The sequence below is a fragment of the Periophthalmus magnuspinnatus genome, chromosome 17 (genome assembly GCF_009829125.3).
Source record: "Periophthalmus magnuspinnatus isolate fPerMag1 chromosome 17, fPerMag1.2.pri, whole genome shotgun sequence".
NCBI lineage: Eukaryota > Metazoa > Chordata > Actinopteri > Gobiiformes > Gobiidae > Periophthalmus > Periophthalmus magnuspinnatus.
The window spans coordinates 24667071-24687350 of NC_047142.1; the positions used below are offsets into that span (position 1 = coordinate 24667071).

Genomic DNA, 20280 nt, shown 5'->3' on the forward strand with positions numbered 1-20280 from the left:
ACGTTTGAGAAAAGTTTATGGACATTTATAGAACTGTGTTGGCTTCAGTGATGAAATGGCTGAAATGGTTAGAACACCTTTGTGCTCTTAAGATACCAGTGCATAAGGTCAGACTAATTCTTGTTCCAGCTCAAAAATGCCTTGTTCTCAAAGCAAAGCAAAGTTTGGTCTCTCCTCAAAATGGTCTCTGTAAATTTTATGAATGTAATCATGGAAAGTGAATGCTCTTTGTGACTAAAAAGTATTATAGAGTCAGATAGTAAGAATATTTTTATTGTTGTGATGTGGTTTAAAGTCTTATTTGTTTAGTTTAGGGGTTCTACCTAAAAACTAAAATCGTCAATATTTGAATAATTTGCTTTGGATCAACCTCATATATTTCATTGGAAAAAGATGACATAAGTAGGGTTAATTTTTCAATTGTTCTGGGCTGTCACAAAGAATAAAGCGATCCCCATAGTGAAACACCTCACTCTGTTATCAAAGAACTGTGGCTACGTTAACCAAACTTGAGTTTTAACGCTGGAGTAAGTGGCAGTATTACATAATGTTTAATTTATTCTACACCTGATGCAAAGCATTAAAACCATAAAGTACACCTGTTGTATCTGCTCTAAACCTTGTTTTGTCAGGTTTTGGTGGGTTGCCTCTAGGAAAGGCATCCACTGTAAAGTAACAATATTTCACTTTAAATCAAGATAAACCTTTATTTCGCCCATAAAGTACTGTGTGTTTAGGTTTCAGAATTGGAGAGGAAACATATTTGTGTGTGGATCTGTAGGCATAAAATTTAAGAAAAAAGTTTATCAAATGAAACTACTGCACTTTTGACAGAGCTGCTCTGCTGTGATAACGCTAGACAGACAGTACCGATGGCAAATATTTGTACAGGAAGTCACCAGCACACCTGTCTTACAGCCAAAAGCTCTGCTCCTGAGATGTTTAAATTTCACCCGTCAATATTGCCCTGTGCTGTTTATTAGATTTAGTTGTGTCTGGAGATGTTTAAAGAATCTATTTCCTGGTCTCGACTCTCACAGCTTAGACGTGCCAAACTATCACAGAGGCAGGCTGAGTATTTGCTGAACAGACATTCTTAAAGCAACGATCCTATTAAAAAGATGAGCAGGTTTCAATGTTATGTTTAGCAACATTTCTACTGTACAGCCCCAATTCTAAAGCAATATTTAAGTTGCAGATTTCCTAATGTCCCAACTTTTAGATGCAAAATAATTTGCTGAGTTTCAGACATGTGTTGTAGTAAATAAATCACATCCTTATTTAAACATTGGCATTTAATACAGTGTCATCACAAAGAGGAACATCAGGGTGCTTCCTGACATTTGCTGAGTAAGTTTGTTTTTGCATACAGTGTTAAAATGCCTATTACTTTTTTCTCCCCTCAGATGCATTCAGTTTTGCATTACCAAGTCATATCTATATGAATATTTGCCATAAAAGGTATAATGAAACTAAAAGGTGTTGCTTACCTGCCTGATGGCGCACAGGAGCTTCCCATAACAGAACACAATGACCAGAAAGGGCAGGATAAGACAAAAGATGAACAGGCAGATGATGTAGGAGATGCTGTTGGCCGACTTGGCTGTCCAGTCTACGGAGCAGGTGGTCCCGGGACCCTCTGGCCCATAGTTGCTCCAGCCGAAGAGCGGGGGCAGGGTCCACAGCAGGGAGTAGAGCCAGGTGAGCGCGATGCCCACTGAGATCTTCCTGTAGTTGGATGAGTCTGCCTCTGTGGGAGCCATCATGGTGCTATAGCGCTCATAGGACAGGACGGCCAGGGAGATGAGGGACACGATGCCTAAGACAGAGTAGACCAGGAGCACTGTTAATACAAGCTTAAACACAGCAAGTCATTTATTCAGTTGTAGGCACCAACTCATAGATTTCAGTCACATGAACTTTTCTTGTTTATGAGCACCATTTTGAGTATTTTGGTTTTTAGTTGTTAATTGCTAGGGCAGCAATTTGTTTCTGAAAACCAATGTGTGCTAGAATAAACCCAGACAGGGCAATGGGGATTGAACCATCGACCTTAGAGTTAGTGCAAAGATGTTCCCACTTTAACAAACACACATTTGATTAATTTATAGGGGATTTATAACTGTTTTTATTGAGACTTTTTGATGGCTGCAGTAAGACAGAAAACCCAACACCAAGAATCAAGTCATTTAATTGGTGGACTTGAAATGCATTAAAAAAAAAAAATAGAAAATCATAATAAATTACACAGAAATGTCAGTGTTTCTGAGGAAAATGAGACTACATGAAAACTAAAATGGTTATAAAAAGTTTTCATATTGTCCAGCAGATAATGGCCTTCAAATGACTTCCCTTTAAAAGTTTGGCATGTGTTACTGGCTGAACTCACTGCTGTTCTTACACTGGGAGCATTTGTAATGAGCCAGGCGAGTTTATTGTTTTTGAAAAGTCACCCTTTACTTAGCAGATACTGCCCTCCTGGTGGTAAATAACTCTTGACAACAGTTTGATTACCTTCATCCAATCAACTTTAAAGAGACCACAAGGAGAAAAATAGAAAAATGGAATTAGAGTTCTTTTGGAGCTCTGCCAAAGCCTTCCCCGGGAGTATTTAAAGTTTGTGTGTAAAAGAGAAACGTCTGGGCAGGAGACAGAGGTGGAGAGGTGCACCTGTTCACACAGTTTTCTAACACAGTTTGTGCCTGGGCTGAACAATGAGCCTCAGTGCTAACACTGCTAATGCTATTAGACTCACTGTGTCTGCAGAGATCATCAGGAAGAAATATCCCGTTTATACAAGGTTTGGAGTGAACACATTCAATTAACTTTTATCTATATTCACCATAGTCACCATAGTAAAAATGTTTGATTTTCCATTTTAAGATGAGATACATTATCTCATGTGTAAAATAACCAACTCATAACCCATGAAGCTCCACAATCCGGCATCCTTTCAGGTTTCACCATTCATTTTTCTTATATACTTAAAAAAAAACACTATATGAATGCTCAGCCATTAAACTTGTCTTATGATCATTAAAAATTCTTCTAAACAATTGAAATATGTTTTTCAGACAGAAAAAAGTTACCAAAAGCTGGTTAACATCTGCCAAGCCTTTTTAAACAATTGAAAATGGAAAACATTTGGCACACTTCAAGGTGGGTGTGGCTGTTTAGCTCCATTGTAAATAAATATTTGCATATTACTGGTAAGATCATGAACTTAAAGGTGCAGTGCATAATTTTTCCGGTGAGTGGTCCACTACACATGTTATTGTCTGAAATGTTCCACATTATGGGAATTGGTTGCTTCTTTGTTTTGCAGTCATGAAATTACAGGTGTTTGTGATGCTGGAACAATACCTTGTAAAACGAGAAGTGGGAAGCCTCTCCATAGGTTTGACCTGATGGTGTCACTCGCTTGTTTCCATGGACATAGATACATTTGATGCCATACCTTGCAACATTCTATATTGACCTTATCAGACCCCACCCACTTATGCCTCTAAATTGTTTAAACAGTGCTTTCTTTCTGGTTAAGTGGGAATCCCATTCATTTCAATGGAGAATTTGAGAAAAGTTTCACTGCTAAAATATATAAAGTAGGCTGATTTGTGTAAAATGTTCAATGTTTATGTGACCAACAAGTCAACTTCTCTGGGAAACTTTAAAATGGCTCTACAGTACTAAATTTCCATCACACGTGTAGAAATTATTTGCTGTCCTATGTCCTATTTGCAGCCCTATGCAAAATAATACAACCCCAATGACTGTGGCGCCCAACTTCCGGAAAAAGCTGCATAGACAAAACAATAAAATCTCCATGGAGGCCATCAGGTGGCAGACTCTCCATCAAAAAAGTGACATACGTGACTCTAAATCAGTCTTGCACTGTAACTGATCGCTATGTCGGATATCCACTTTGTTCAGCTCATTCACTGTACTTTACTTCTCAACTGCCTCCAGATATCACACTTACGTTGCAATGTTGTAGCAGACAGACTGCTGAGATTCCAGCTTTTATTAGTTTGTTAGAGCAATATAAAAATGTCAACACCAGTTTACTACCACCCCCTATGGTTGTGTTTGATCCAGGCACAATCACTATAGCAACCAATCCCCAACAACAAAAGCTGCTGGGACTCCTGCCCTGGTTAAGTCCTTTTATGTTCTCAGTCATTCTCTGTGAGGGATTTCTTTTCCTATGGCTGTATCTTCCCAACAGGTGGTCCTCAGTCTACCACATGTCTGACTTGTCATCATGCAATAATGTGAAATAAAGAACTATGAAAGAGGAGTGGGGGTGGGATTACACTGGTTGTTTTACTTGAAGCTTAAAGTGAAAGAAAGTTAATCTGACAAAACTGTAGGCGTCCCAAGAAGATTTTTATTTTGTTTTTCTCATTTATTACTGCCAATAATTTTTTGCCAAAGTTGGATAGTATTTTTCACATAGCCATATATCTGAAGAAAATTATGTTCGTTTTTAAGATTCTGCACCAAACATAACATTACGACCATCTGCCTTTGGTATCATTGTGTGGTTATGACTAGTAACCATCTTTTTTCTATTCAACTGGCATGAACCTTTTCAGCTGTTTCGAACTACAGCTGCTTTTGTAATGGGTTTGAGCAATACTTGTTTTGAAATACCACGTACCATATTTGGCATTCAAAGTACTAACAGATCTAAACCAGGTCTATAACCAGATCTGATTTTAAGGACCCAAACCCAAAGAAGGAGAAGAATGTGGATGAAGTTGAGTCTTAATAAAGTTAACACTAAAACTGCAGTGTGCAACAGTGTGTTCTGTACCACAGTTTGAGAACCATTAGAATAGACCACATTTACTGATAATTGTTCCCATGGTCACCAACCTACTTTAAAAGATGATTATCACGGCAGATACACCAAAGATGCTGCAGTGTCTGAGGCTATATGGGCATATGTAACCTGAATGGTAAATGGTCACGTTTGTATATAGCACTTTTCTACTCAAAGCACTTTACATCAAGAACCCACTCACCTATTCACACATGCAGACAATGACTGCTCCAATAACGTTTATGTTGAGAGCGGGATTTGAACCACCAACCTTTGGCTAGGTGGATCTGCTGTCGCCCATAAAAACTTTCCTTTTACAAATGTTTATCATTGCAAATAGCATATCATTGCATGCTAGATTAAAGTATGCTTTCAAATTTCAAAGGTCCATCATTACAGTAGCTCGGTTTTAACAGTCACTTGATTGTTATATAAATCTTTGTGTGGGCTCAGGTGAAGCATTGATAAGCATCTCTGCGATTGCTGATGTTTTCTTACTGTCTCCGTCTCCTCATCTGCCTCTGAAATACGATCCAAATCAAATTACTCTTGCTTGAAATTGCAAAGCTAATTAACAGCTCTCTTTGTGGGACTCTTACACAAAACAGTTCAAAGATAAAATGTAATATTCCCCAATAACAACTGTAACCTTTTTGATTGCGTACTCATTCATCATCCCACAACAACTTTTCTGTGAAACAATCCCGTATAAAACTTTTAAATGTAACTTGTATCTCAAATCAAACACAATCCCGCCTCAATGTACCACACTAGAGCCAGGATCAAAAGAAGCAGCAGAATCTAATATTCCCAAAAGAAAACCTCTTCTGATCTGATAATGTCTGGGATCAAAAGGAGGCGTCTCCTGTGTGTAATAATACATCCAGGAAAAGGCTGTGTGAATGAAACGTAAGAGATTAAATGAAATTGTCTTTAAACCAAATCAAACACCAGTTATTTACTCTACAAATAAAACATTTAATCTAGCTTAATTAGGACATAACTAGGAACTTTATGACTGAACTGTTTTCAAATAGCACATAAATCCAGACCCGGCTGGTAGCCTCACATGAGCTGTCGTCTTATATAAACTAATAGAAAAAGGGTCCAATGCTGGAACAACCAAGCCCTTTGTCCACCTTGTCCTCGACACTGCATACATCTATTTTCCCATCTGTTAACCGAACTTGAAAAATTGTAGTCTGAAATTCCACCTTATGTTTTCGTTGGCCTTAAACCTTTAGCCTTTAGCTTTGTGTTATAACCATGGATAACAGCAAATACTTTCTCCTTTTCTTCCCACAATTACCAGCACCACAGTACTGCATCTCCACCTCAGGAGTAGAGCCAGCAGCATAACCCTCTCTTGCTCTTCCTTCCCCTCGCCACGGCAACCGCACAATCTCATCCCCTTCACTTGCCTCTAATGGCCACTTGCCCCTCAGCTGGTCCACCACAGCGATACATAATACTTTGGTTTCTTCTGCTCCATCAACTCAGTATTAGATACATGTGTATATTTCTATCACTGCACACAAGCACAATCGTTTATTTTCCTCGACATCACAATCAGTTACTCAAAGTCGCTTTACAGTGATGTGCATTATTCATTCACCCGTACTGATGACAAGCTAACTGTAGCCACAGCTGCCCTGGGGTAGACAGAAGGAAGCAAGGCCCCATCCAACCATCACCAATCACTCACAAACCACATTAATACATTAGCAACGCGAGTAAAGCATCTCGCCAAAGGACACAAAGACAATATGCACGAGAGTCACTGTTGCCCCACTACGACACCTAGTTTTCCAGCGGTCTCCCATCCCAGTACAAGCCAGGCCCAACCCTGCTCAGAAAACGTGGTCAAACATGTAATAGAATACCTCTTTTTACATTATGTGTGTACCATATATGCTGGACAAAAATCAAAACAAATACCGATATATAGATTATGGCTAGTGCATACAGATGTAGACGGCATGAAATATTCACGACTACAATGTAATAGAAGAATCAAACTAGACATGCATTGGACATACACCGTCAGTATGTTGTGCTTGTTTATTTATGAGACAGGCTCATTATCTGGCTGACCTTTCTGCCAGAGTGTGCTATTGTTCTGCCTCTTTCTCCCCATTGCTTCCTCCACTCATGACAAATTAACTTCAACCCAACCAGGTGTTGCTAAGACTGGCATGTGCATAGCAAAAGAGAGGGATATTGATAAGGTTTATATGGTTCTTATGCTACTTTCAAAATTAAAAAACTGACTGAAAATTTAAAACTTTTTTCATAATAAATCTGGCCATGTTTCATATTTACATGAGCACACGCATGGGTTATTGGGAGTGAGGACCTTCATTGCAGACTTCAATTACAGACTTCAGTTTCATTTTTCAGTGAGAATCCTGGACAGGTTGGATGGTTATTTTGGTTGTCCATGCATGAAAAGTTTGGGAACTCCTGTTTTATTGTAACTTGCTGAAATGTTGCAGGTTACTTATTGCAGTGCCTCCTTGTGACCATATCTGCTCCAAACTGAGGAAGCATCTTGAAGTGTGCAAAATTATTATGAGAGCTGTGACGTTCAGAGTGGAGTATGCAGCTGAGTGGGGTCGATCAGTGCAAGGTTAATTCACTGTCATTACACATAGTTCACCTGCTCTAGATGGAGGCGAGCTGGAACGGTAAATGGTAAATGGTCACGTTTTTATATAGCGCTTTTTCCACTGTCAGGGCATTCAAAGAGCTTTACATCAAGGAACCAGCCACCCATTGACAGACACATTCATACACCAGGTATGCAGATCCTGGGGCCAAGGTGGGTTTTTACGCAAGGACACAATGGCAGCATGTATCTGTGAGAGCTAGAATCGCACCGTCAACCTGTGGGCCAGTGGATCTGACCACTCAACCAATGATTTGTCAGCCAAGACCAGGATTTAAACTGGCAACCATCAGACCCTCTGCCAACTGAGCTACTGTCGCCCCTGTATCCAAATGTACTAATCTCATCCATATGAGCTCTACATCAATAAGTAGTTCTGTTTTTTGTTTTATGGATGCACAGTTTTACCACTGTATTCAGCCATAATTTGCTCATCAGTGTAAGTTTGGCTATAAATTGACTTTATAAACTTAGAAAAGTGTTCTCTTAAAAGTATTGCATTTGCTTCTATCTTCTGACCCCTGAAATACTTCCTTGTTTAAAATGGTCACCTTTAAAGTAATAGGTTGCACAGCTAAACAGGCCGATTTGTTCACATTTGACATTGACAAATCTTTCATGTTCTGTGTGAAAGCTGATACAAAGATGTGGTAATTGTTGTATTGCACTCTTGTTGTCATTCAATCCTGACGTCTCCACTTAAATGCACTGACAAGTCGAATTGCGCTTTGCTGAAGACGGAGATGTTATAATTACTCCTCGTTATGATTCATCCAAACGACGTTTTCTCCTCCACTCCCTGACTCTCCCTCTCTCTGTCTGTGCCTTGTTTTTTATGAGCCCATTCTGGAATTACTCATCCATAACCAATGAACGCTTTAACGATGTCCGTAAGCTAATTCTCCTATCCCTCACACATATGCAGCTTGTTTCCGCACAGAGAAGCAAGTCCTGTCAGAAAGAGTTTTATAAATTGGCTCCTTGTGGACGATGTGTTTCAGATGGAGCTTAATCGCGGTGCAACACTTGAGTTAACAAGACAGCAGATATTATAAGAGAGTACACTGGGATACTGCATGTTATTAGGAGCTTGTTCTTTTCACTGTAATTCTGTTTTGGAAATTACAATATCCCTGTTGTAGGATGAAAAAAAAGCATGCTCAAGATATATTTAATATTTTTGTATTTTAAAAGTTTTGACAGGCTCTAAGTGAGGAGAAATGTGTTTTGATTAAGTTGGGCGCACTTTGTGAAACTTTTAACAATAGCACAAAGGATTCACATAGAGATGGGCTTGGTGACAAATGGCAGGAAGGAAAAGCCTGCTGCTTTTGTAGTTACCGCTCTGATGTTAGAGTGCTTAGGATTAGCTTTTGGAATGTACAATACCATGTTCTCTCATGTTCCATGTTCCACATTACAAGGATCGAGTGACGGTGACACTAATATAAGAGTTTAAAGGTCCTATACTATGAGAAAGTGACTATTATGTCTATTTTTGATTAGGTAACTTGGCTAAAAGCTCACAGGTTGTTTTGATTCATTTTATGAATCCTTTAATACATGACCATCTCTAAAGCTCAAAATGCTCTGTTCCACCTTGTGATGTCATGAAGCAGTAATTTTCATTTTAACATCTTTTAACTTTTGTTCAGTAGAGATTGGCCATTGCAGATCAGAAAGTATCCAAATGATTCTAGTGAATGTGTATGGAGTTACAAAACACAGTGGAGCATGTTCTGCATTACCACATGGCATCACAATGTGGAACAGATGTTTCCGTTTGAGAGAAGAGCTCAGCCTAAATATGCAGGGCGACAACTCTGGGTGTGTTTTTCATGAAGAAATAATATTATAACATTGATCAGAAAATAACTTACTATGGGCCCTTTAACTGTCATAATCCACCTTTATATGAAGTCACTACAAGCTATGTGGACTACAATTTAGATATCTGCTCTTGCTAAAGTTTAAGAAATGCTTGACATGTGTAACGGAGTTAAAAATGCATTTAATATTTCTTGTTTGTACAATGTTTTTTTTCAAAGTTATATGTGAATTTTATTATTTTGGTGTTTTATTTTGGAAAGGCCGGATGGCGCTTTGTTCCTGGGGGTTTTTCAGTTAGCTTGTTTTCCGCTAGACACACATGTTGGGAGACACATGTTGGGAAAGACGGAAAGAGAGAATAAAGAAGAAAAACAGAACCACTCCACCTTGTGTCCTTTTCCTTTTTTTTGTACGGACTGATGGAGGATCCAGCAGCCGTTACACATGTGAGAGTGGAGAAGGCAGTTGGCTTGCAGAGAGCAGAAGCTGATTGTGTGACTGACAGCTGTGAGAACTGTAATTGGCTCCAGTTGTACTTTTCCTTACTTTCATGCATCTTAACCTACAGCCATGGAGTGAGCAGTTGTATTCACAGGTATCTGCCCTACTGGCGTGTCCAGATAAAGCGTCCATGTGTTTGTTTGAGGTGCTGGACTCAGTGGGACAGAGAGAGGCCCTAGTGAAACATTTATAAGATGGGGTCCTGACAGTTGATGGACGTTTGCCATGAGCTGTTGTATAGGGATTTGTAAATGTTTGTGAAGGGTACTCAATATTTTAACAGTCTGCAACAATGTCTTTCGAGATGTTGATATTTGAATGATCAGGTGTCAGTTCTCAAATAAGTTTAAGTTTGTGGCTTTTGTGTGTGCTAAAAATAGTGAAATGCATGATACAGATTATAACAGTTCAAAACTGTTTGAAATGTTCACACTTTAGTATACTGGCTTCTGATTTTATTATGTTTACTTGTACATTATTTGTTAAAAAGTGATTTAATAGCATCTATAAAACTACATGATCTATATACTGCATTGCTCGTTAGACGAAGGCACTCTGCCAATATTGCCGAGGATTCCTATGTACTAGACTTTGTTTTTGGCTCTGAAACTCTTCCAAACCCCAAATCTCCTTTAGTTTGTCTTTGACACAGAAGTGTATTACTCTTTTTGGCTGAGGACGATGGCGCTCCTCCAGCGCTCGGAGTATCCTCTGTGGCGTCGTTTAGTTCATTTGCATGTTTATCAGCCCTGCGGAGCCCTCTCCCATTACACTCGTCCCGCGGGTGATTCTCTATTCTGCCCCTAATGCTGATGTATCTGACGGTGCATGCTCACTAACAGAGACCAGTGCCACCAGAGCCCTGTCCCGCCACGCAGCACCGCGTCCCACCAAATGAGGCGCACTGATTCCACAATGAGCCACAATAAGCGGGGATGGCGCTGTGCTTGCCGCAGGCGTGGTCACTCAACTGTTCACTAACAAGCAGCCAGAGCCACTTAATGTGTGCCAATTGCCAAAGCAGCAGTGGCTTTCTGGATACCACTAGACAAAGGTGTAGGTTATTAGGAACCACGCACCAACTTTGTAAGCACCAGAAAGCTGCGCTGTTGAGTCGCGCGCTGTCGTCGCTCAAATCCATAGCAAAGGAAAGGTTGAGCCGAATCCACTTCAAAAAGTAGTACGTTACTGGTGTTTTTTTCTACAGCTAGATGGGAAGAGGTTTGTGTAAGCTGGTGCATCAATTAGCCACCTTTTAAACACTTTTCCCGTGTTTCAATGTAACTATTCATACGTTTTGTGGGTCATTATGGACACAAATGGCATTTTTTCAATCCAAACGCATAAAATAGGCAACACATAACTTTTGACTGTGTTTCCTTTATAGAAGCAGGGTTTGCACTTTGCACTTTAAATGAGCCACGACTGCTACAGGGTTTTACAAGGCACTACCTGAACACGTCCTGTGTGTCCACCCACAGCGAACATCCACTCATCCAAGCTACGAAAGCATCGGGCTGGACCATAATACTAGTGGTCTATAGGGCTGGTGCGCAGCATCTGGTCACAGTCTAAATTCTATAGCCTTCTGCTTCTCCGCAAAGCATTTAAAATAGAAAGCACACAGTTTCCGCCAATAATCACGGCCGAATTACCTCTGTGGAGTCGAGTCCCACATAGTAACATTCACAGAAAAGGCACTACATTTACTGCCCAGACACAGTAGAAAAGCCAATGGAAACTTAATGCGCACCTTATAACGTCGCCTCTTGCCATCGCTCATCGAGCCAAGCTTAGTGGATTATTAGGCTACTTACCAAAGAGCGAGTTGGCGAACCCGTACCACATACATCCTCCTCTCCCGATCAGCCAGCGTCCCTGCGTGCTGGCGGCGAAGCTGAACGGCGTCCCGAGCGTGCACACGAGCAGATCGCTGACGGAGATGTTGACGAGCAGCAGGTTAATGGGTGATCGCAGCATCTTGTAGCGGCAGAACAGAAGCAGAACCAGCACGTTGTTCACAAAGCCAAAAGTCCCAATAAAGCCCAGGCACACTGCGACCACCAGGTTGCCTGTCGGGGTGAGCGTATTCCGCAGCGACTGTCCTTCCCCGGGGACTGCGTCCAACTCGTTCCCGTCCCAAGCTCCAACTCCGGAGCACAAGGCGCTGTTGAGCCGCGCGCAGTCGCTCAGGTTGGACAAGATCATAGCAGTCCTGGCTCACTCGCTTCCTGGAGAAGTGCTTAATAATGTGTGCCTGCCATGTGTCAAATGAGTGTGTGAGAAGAAACATGAAGCCCAACACGTGCAGAAACTAATGACTTTGTTGTGTTTTTTTAAACTAAACGGGGACAATGAGAATGACCGAGTTTGTATTTGTTCTCCACAGTTCTCAGCCCCGCTTTAAATCACCATAGCGCGCTCCGCGAGCGTCTTCGGTTTGGATATTAAGCACCAAGCGTTATCCTCCTCATCATCGACTTCATCATTTGGCTCAGCCCCGCGCTGCGTAAAAACCAACCGCTGCTCGTTTCAATCTCGCTCCAACTTTCAGGGGCTCTTCTTTGTGCGCTTTTACGCACGTCCAATGAGCGCGTGCTGCTGAAAGTAGCTGTCCATGGTGCTGAAGGTGCTGCTCCTATTGGGAATGAGGAAATATGGTTGAATACATTGGAAATCAGCGTGAGCTTTAAGGTCCCCGCAGTGCTTCTCCTTTTGGAATGGTCTCTTATTTAAGCTCACATATAATTGGCTTTCCATTCTGAAAGAGCAAAAAGCAGTATCTATAAAGCACACTCATTCATTGTCTTTAATCACACAGCTGATAATGTAATGTCTAAGTTGCTCTTTATATTGAAGGTTTATATGTGTATTTGAGCTTGACATGTAAGCCCAAAGGAAAATTTTTGTCTGCCTGCCATGATTCAAATGGTTCAATATCACATGCAACACAAAAAAACATGTAGGTGCACAAATTGTACAAATTACATTCAATTTATTGAATTTCTAGTTGTATATCCACTAGTTATACTACAGTACATGGATGTATCCTGCATATTTTTGGATCCCGGCGACATACTTAAAAAACCTCTTATTTATTTACCTTCTTGTGAATTTGACCATTCTTGTTTGATAATTCTATTGCTGACATGGAAAGAATACTGGACTTGAGTGATAAAGTCTTAAAAGGCAAAAGGAAAAGGCAATGTAACCCTGGAATGTCACAGGGTGTCAAAAGGACTAGATATTTATATGCTGGTTTGGTCTGCACACTCTCCTCTCCAAAGAGAAAACCATTTCAAATATTTTTCACTGTCCATTCTCTCCCTCTTTCTCTCTCTCCCTCTATTTTTTTTTGTTCATTCCATCTGCAAAATGTAATCATCCTTTTTCCAGTCTGTCAGTGTGAAAACAGGAGCTCTGCGGGAACACTGGTTTGAGGCTGAAATAATGAGGAACATGGAAATGCTAAGTGTCACACATCCACCTTCATGTGTCCATACTGTGCAGCAGCAGTGGGAAGAAAAGGGCCTTGTATTCAGGGAACACTCGGAGCTGCTGCCACTGTAAACCCCAGCAGTCACATAAGAACCTCATGTACTTTCAGTTATTATGTTTAGAGCACTGTCTACTGAGATAAGGTTAGGTTAAGGAAGGTTTGTCTAATGTCCAACCTGTTACTTTTGTTACTACTTTTTACTTTCATTTACTGCTTATTTCTTTACCTTAGAGATTGTATGGTTTGGTCCTGTCCCATCTCTCATAGACTGAAAATATTTGTGGAAATGTAGCGTCTGCATTTGACCCAGTAGCTCAGAGCAGATAATCAGGGCAGTGGGTTAGGGCAATTTTCTTCTGTATTTAGTAACTGTTTTTAGAAACCTTATGGCACTAACACTGGCCCAGAAGATTTCTGTTAAAAACAACATTGTTCAGTCCAGCTTTTCTGTGTTCACCTTCCAGCAACATGATTTACATTTGAACTGGGTAATGCCAAGGGTTCACTCATTTACTCTGTCTTCTTTCATGGTTTGGTCTTACTTGCTGGCACATCACTCATCTGCCTCTCAGAAAATGAACTGAGCTGACAAATGTCTGCTATGGGTAACAAATGACCTCCCACATTCAAAGGAACTAATCTTATGAAAATAGAAGTGCATAAAGTTTAATACCAAGTCCCCCAAATTACTCTTCTAAAATAAAAATTCTGATCCACCTGTCTCACCTCAAAGCACTCACCATCTGACACAATCCTACCCAGACCAGGCTGTGGCATTTATTTGAAATTGTTTGTTGACTTTACTCTTTTACATGTCTTGTATCACCTTAATCCCATTTCCGTTTTTCCTGTTTTGATCTGCAGGACTAGTATATTTTGAATTTAGAGATCGTGAAATGAGTTGCGATATGTAACAGCTATTGGGTGTGAAGTCTAGATGCACAATGACCTCTTGAGAGAGCTGACTCCTCAACAGTCAAAAACTAATTAAACCCTGGTCACAATAATGTAGCAATAGAAGTCACATGCACCGCTAACAATATGCACTTGACTTTGTACTCTAATCGAAGGTTACAGCACAAGACATAAACTCCCTCTTCAACATGTTGTGAATTCTCTACAGCCAAAATTCTCCCCCCTGTCAGACTGGAGCAAGGTAATTACCCACGAAAAGGTATACAGTGACATTTAGCCTGACAGCAACGTCCCGATATACTTCTAATTGGGCTGAATTGAGACACAGCATCTGAATACCAGGCCTATTTAATAATCTCACAGGGACCAGTCGCTTAGTATTTCTGAGCATTTCTAGGTCAGCTCTCAGACTCCACGCTGGGATGGGTCTGTGATATAAAGTGCAAATGGGGCTAAAAGGCCATCTCACCAATGTGTGTAACAACAGTATGTTCCCTGATAATGATGATGATTTGTTCACTTAGTTACTGGCCCAGAGAGCAGTGAGCCAGTAGGAAATACAAGACCATGAAAGAATGCGATTGTGTTAACCTGTTTTCACATTATAAAAGTAATGCATGCAATGTTACAGAAGAGTTTTGCAGTATGTACATACTTGCCTCTCTGGTGCCATTAGAAACTAAAGAAACTACTGAAGGAGGTCTGAGAAGAAGAGGAATAAAGGTTAGTTGCAGCAGGGTAGAATACATGTCTTTGAATGAGAGTGAACCCAGTAGAAGGGCTCTGGGGATGAACTAGGGATAAGATCTAAGTACTTGGAATAGGTTGGGAAAAGTCCATTGATGGTAGCAGCTATATGTGCTTTGGTGATATTGAGGGGTCACCATGGCAGCACTCTGGCAAGTTGTGGTGTCTGCCCTCATAGCAAGGCGAGTTTATTTGTAAAGCACATTTTGTACACAAAGTAATTCCAAATTCTTTACAGAATAAGAAAGACATTAAAATCACACAAAACAAATAATCATCATCAAATTAACATTAAAAGAGAAGATTGCAGAATAAAAAGCTTTCATTCATATGCAGCTAAACAGAAATGCTTTGAGCCTGGATTTAAACATAGTCAGAGTAGAGGCCTGTCTCACATCTTCAGGAAGATTGTTCCAGGTTTTAGCTGCATAAAACTGAAAAACTGATTCCCCATGTTTAGTCCTGACTCTAGCACCAGCAGGAGGCCGGTCCCTGAAGTCCTCAGAGTGGGAGATGTTTCATATGGCACTAACATGTCAGAGATGTACTTTGGTGATAGGCCATGGAGATTACACAAGCAGAGCTGCTTTAAAGTCTGCTCTCTGAGCCACAGGAAGTCAGTGTAGAGACCTGAGCACAGGACTTATGTGCTTGAACTTTCTGGTTCTAGTCAGGACCTAAGCAGCAGGGTTCTGGATGTACTGCAGCTGTCTTAATGCTCATTTGGAGAGGCCAGTGAGCAGGCCGTTACAGTCTAACCCACTGGAGACAAATGCATGGAAGTCTTTCCAAGTCTGGTTTTGACAGTATACCTTTGATTTTTGCAATATTTTTTTAGATGGTAAAAAGATGCAGATATTATTGATTTGATGTGGCTGTTAAAGTTCACGTCTGTGTCCATTATTACCCCTAGAAGGTTTTAAAAAAGAGGCTGTAAGTGACTGCTGACACTTTGTGGGCCAAAGACTATGGCTTCAGTCTTGTCTGAGTTTAACTGGAGAAAGTTGTTTTGCATCCACACACTGATCTGTTGGATGCAGTGGCAGAGTGAATCCACTGGTCCATATTCACCTGCTGCCAGTGAGACATAGATATGAGTGTCATCTGCATAGTTGTGATAGGACACATTATTGGTGTATATTAACAAGCCTAATGGCAGAGACATTTTATCGGAGACACATTTTCCAATTTCAACAAAGTACTCCCTGTCTTCTAGATAGGACTTCAACCAATTTAGTGCCGTACCAGAGATGCCCACCAGTCCTGTAGTCTCTGTGAGAGTATTCCATGATCAACAGTGTCAAAGGCAGCACTTAGATCTAACATCTGTCATCCATCATCATGCCACCTGCCAATAACTGAGACTGAAGGTCTGGGTATGCTATGGGACGAAATTTTGTGTTGCGATTATCATGGCGAAAATAATTGTGATGAACGATAATATCACGATAATGATTAAAGTTGCTGACAGGTATTCATAACATTAAGATGATCATTATTCATATCTATAACATTTTAAAATTACATGTTTAACAACATTTATATAATTGCACTTTGTTGTTAATAAAAACAACTACAATCTAGCAGAGAACATGTATAAACAGGGTCATCGACATCAACAGATATTTGCGGGGCCCCCTCTAATGCAAAGAGCTTCCCTGTGGATAAGTAGCTTCTTTTTCTTTTTTTTTGAACATTCTGGTGATTCTGGTGATTATCTTTGTTAGCAATTATCACAGTTATTAAAATGTTTCACGAACAATTATTGTCTATTAGTTATTGTCCCATCTCTAGCTGGGGGCAATAGTGACCTTTGACCCCCCCCACAGCAAGGCCTGACAAACTACCTGATCCAAAGTGAATGACTTAATGACTTTACACCTGATTGGTACTTTCTGTCTTGGCCAAAAACATCAAATTAGATGATTTTCATTTCCACCACAAAATTTATTGACAAACGTGTTTATTGTGCAAACATTTATTTTACTTTTGGGCTTCTGTGGCTATTCATTTGATTTGTGAATCAGTTTGAAAACATCTCTCAGCAAAGTTTGTTTTTTACAACCAAAATCTTATAAATGTGCAGAACACTTTCATATTGATGAGGAATGCCCCTGACATCTTCTCCCAAACATATTGATTATAAAACGATAGAGATGTATTCTAAATAAGTTTTTCACCAGCTCAACAATGTGTCCACTTTTTAGAGCAATGCCAGACAGCCAGGTATAGTAGATGGAATTGAAATGCAAATGTTCCATAATGGATTATAACCTCACATAGCATTCATGGTTTAATGCATTCACAGTTATGGAAGTACTTTTTATGAGTCACTCTAAGATAATACCCCTCTCACATATTTTGAACCAGGGTGATTTGAGTTCATGCATGTCATGAAGAATTGTGCTCTAAGTGGCCCCTCTCCTCAAGCAGTTGTTATCATCAAGTCTAGGATCACTGCATTTTGTTTTCCCCTGTCCTGCAAGGGATTATTGGGTACTTGTCATCTGTGCTTTTTACACTGTTTTGGAGAGATGGGGAACTCAAGGTGAGAGGTGTCAGCAACCCGCCAGTGCATTGCATTTACAGAATCCCCATGAGCAGTGAGCACAGTGGATCTTTGTATGCAAGTAGTGGCCCAGTTGTCAGGTTGTCAGCAACACGAAACATAATGTCAGCTCCCAGAATCAGCGCTGCACCAGAGAGAACGCCTTCAAGAACAGCAACTAAAGGTCAACTGACATGAGCTGCTTGGTTGTGCTGAACTAATGTTTTTCGGCATCAGCGTATTCCCATTGTACTAGTTTTTTGGACCACCAGTACCCCAAAGTTATAGAGTTAAAGAATAGCTTTTCATTATTGTTGACACGTACTTATCACATTTTATGGACTAAAATCTATATGCACTCAATTCATGGTGATCTGTGTCATTTATCGGGACTAAAATTTGATCCCCATGATGTAAACAATGGCCTTTATCATTATATCAACAATGTGGTTTCATGTTCGGATCAGGGTTAAAATAGGTTTAAGTTTGGTTAAGTTTAGATATTGGATGGGTTAGGTGTGAGGGTTAGGACCAGTCTCCAGGAAATGAGTAAGCCGATGCAACGTACCGTAATGTTAACCTGACCAGCAATATGAATTCTTGCAATATTTGAGTTTACACAAACCTGAGAATCCATTTTGCTTGGCTCCCGCTGATCTGGTTGTTAACCAGTGGTTCAGTCCAATCACAGGGCAGCATTATAGTTTGGACAGGAGCCAAAAGTGAAGCACAGCAGAAGTTCTTGGCTTGTTCCACTGTTTTGACGCCTCGACTGATTCAAATATTCGCCGTGATGGTCCGCCTACAGCGAGAGCTATTCCAGATTGATGTGTAAAACTCAATTCTGAGTGCTAGGCATATCTGTCTGGCATGAGCCAGGTTACTGTGATTTTTTTTTTTTTTTTTAATCTTTATCTTTACAAAGGCCATTCTGAGATGAAAAAGACCAGAACATGACACAAAATGTCAATACTCCTAAAAGCGAACAAACAAAAAAGATCTAGCCATATAAAATCCCATTATTTTGTAGCTTTTATAATGGTTATTGTACTAAATATTGCAGCATGCCACTTCTGACGTCTGACTTTGACCTTGGTGGACTGTCTCTCCTAAAATGTCACTGCAACATAATATACCCACAGCTTTTAGACAGGCTTTCAATGGGGCGAGTGGCATGGATAGTATAGATTTATCATTAACTGGATCCACCACAGCCGCCAGTATATCTGCACACCAGTGTCACCTGAGCCCATGTTTTAAATGTTTGACACATTGCCTGTCAAGATGGGACGCACCACTGGAATATATATGGAGCAGTAGCAGGGAGGGGCCAAGGGATATGTTATGAGGGGAGAGGATTCAGAGGTTTGATGGACAGGTGTCAAATTAACAGCACATCCCATTGTCTCCATGGTTAAAGTTTCAACATCAACTCTTAGCAACTACTTCACCAAGTTTGCCTTATGTGAGTTATATTTAAAAGTCAGTAATCATTAAGAAAGATGTGAATTAATTGTTATTAACAGTGGTCTGAGGGTGTACTAAGTGCACCCTCAGACCACTGTTGGCAAATCCAGAATTATATCTCTGCATTTGTTGATCGTGCAATCAGAGTTTTTCAATGAAGGAGGTCAATGGTCACCTATCATTTACAAACAAAATTAAATTCCTCTCCCCTTAGATTAACAGAGTTTAGTGCTTCGTTCAGACAAAGGCCACAGTGTTCCGTCTTCAGATTCGCGAATGTGTTCTTTTTCTATTTCACATCTATTCTTCCTATCCCTTTTCCCCAATTATGCTTACTCCTTTTGTCAGCTTTGCAGACAGATTTTGTATGTCCTCTGGACACCATAGAGCACTTCTTCTGTTTAATCCAGTAATGTCAGTTTTGTTATCTGGTGGAATAGAAATTGAAAAATACAAAGAAAAGCAGGAGAGAATTCTTACTTTGTGATAAAAATAAAAAAAAGACATATAGACCAGTTCATCTAATACCGTTCTCTTTCTCTGTGGAGTTTGAACACTCTCCCTGTGTCGGGGTGGGTTTCCTTTAGGCACTCCAGTTTCCCCCATCAACCCAAAACATGCACAATATGTACAATCTTCCAACTAAGGTAGTCCTGACCAAGGCTGAATAAGATCAGAGATGGGTCCCTGAGTGCTGTGGTGGACACTGCTCCTGAGGAGATGCCCCAGTGGCATTGAAGGATGGGTCAAATGCAGAGGACAAATTTCCTTATGTGGGCAATGAAGTGTACCTTAACCTTATTAACATCCACAGAATGCACATGTACTTTACCAGTGTAAATCAAATTGCTTTGTGCATCACTGTGTCTCAACTAGTGAATCTAAAGTAAACTTGTATCTTAAACAAACCTGTCAAAATAAGCAGTATGCCATTTGAATTGCACATTTTAATCAATCATTTCTCAGCAACCGCTCATTTGACCTCGTTACCAACATCGTCTTTTTGTACAGAGCTAATAGCACCTGCCACCAAGGAACTGTGATTATGTGGCTCCTTAAACCAAATGTCCATCTCTGTTTGAGTCATTTGCACTGATGTAGAAACAAGTATTCATGTTTAAACAATGTCTGTGACCAGTTCATCTCAATTTGAGTCAAAGTTTGAGTTTCACAACTATAAGCTGTGTTGGGAAGTAACTGAATAAATATTCAGGATACACATTTTCAGTAACTGTAACTGTCCGGTAACTGAATACTACCAAATCAAAGTAATTCATTGC

At 40.3% G+C, this 20280-nt stretch overlaps 1 protein-coding gene across 1 annotated transcript in view; it reads right to left on the reverse strand.

Annotated features, from left to right (window-relative positions):
* Window positions 1-12032, reverse strand: part of LOC117385425 (vertebrate ancient opsin-like) — a 41796-nt gene extending 29764 nt beyond the window's left edge. Inside the window, exons 1-2 of the mRNA XM_033982722.2 lie at window positions 11642-12032; window positions 1491-1819 (exon numbers count right to left, since the gene is read on the reverse strand). Coding sequence (XP_033838613.1) covers window positions 1491-1819; window positions 11642-12032 — 720 coding nt within the window. The remainder of the gene's footprint in view (window positions 1-1490; window positions 1820-11641) is intronic.
* Between the last annotated feature and the right edge of the window lie 8248 nt (window positions 12033-20280).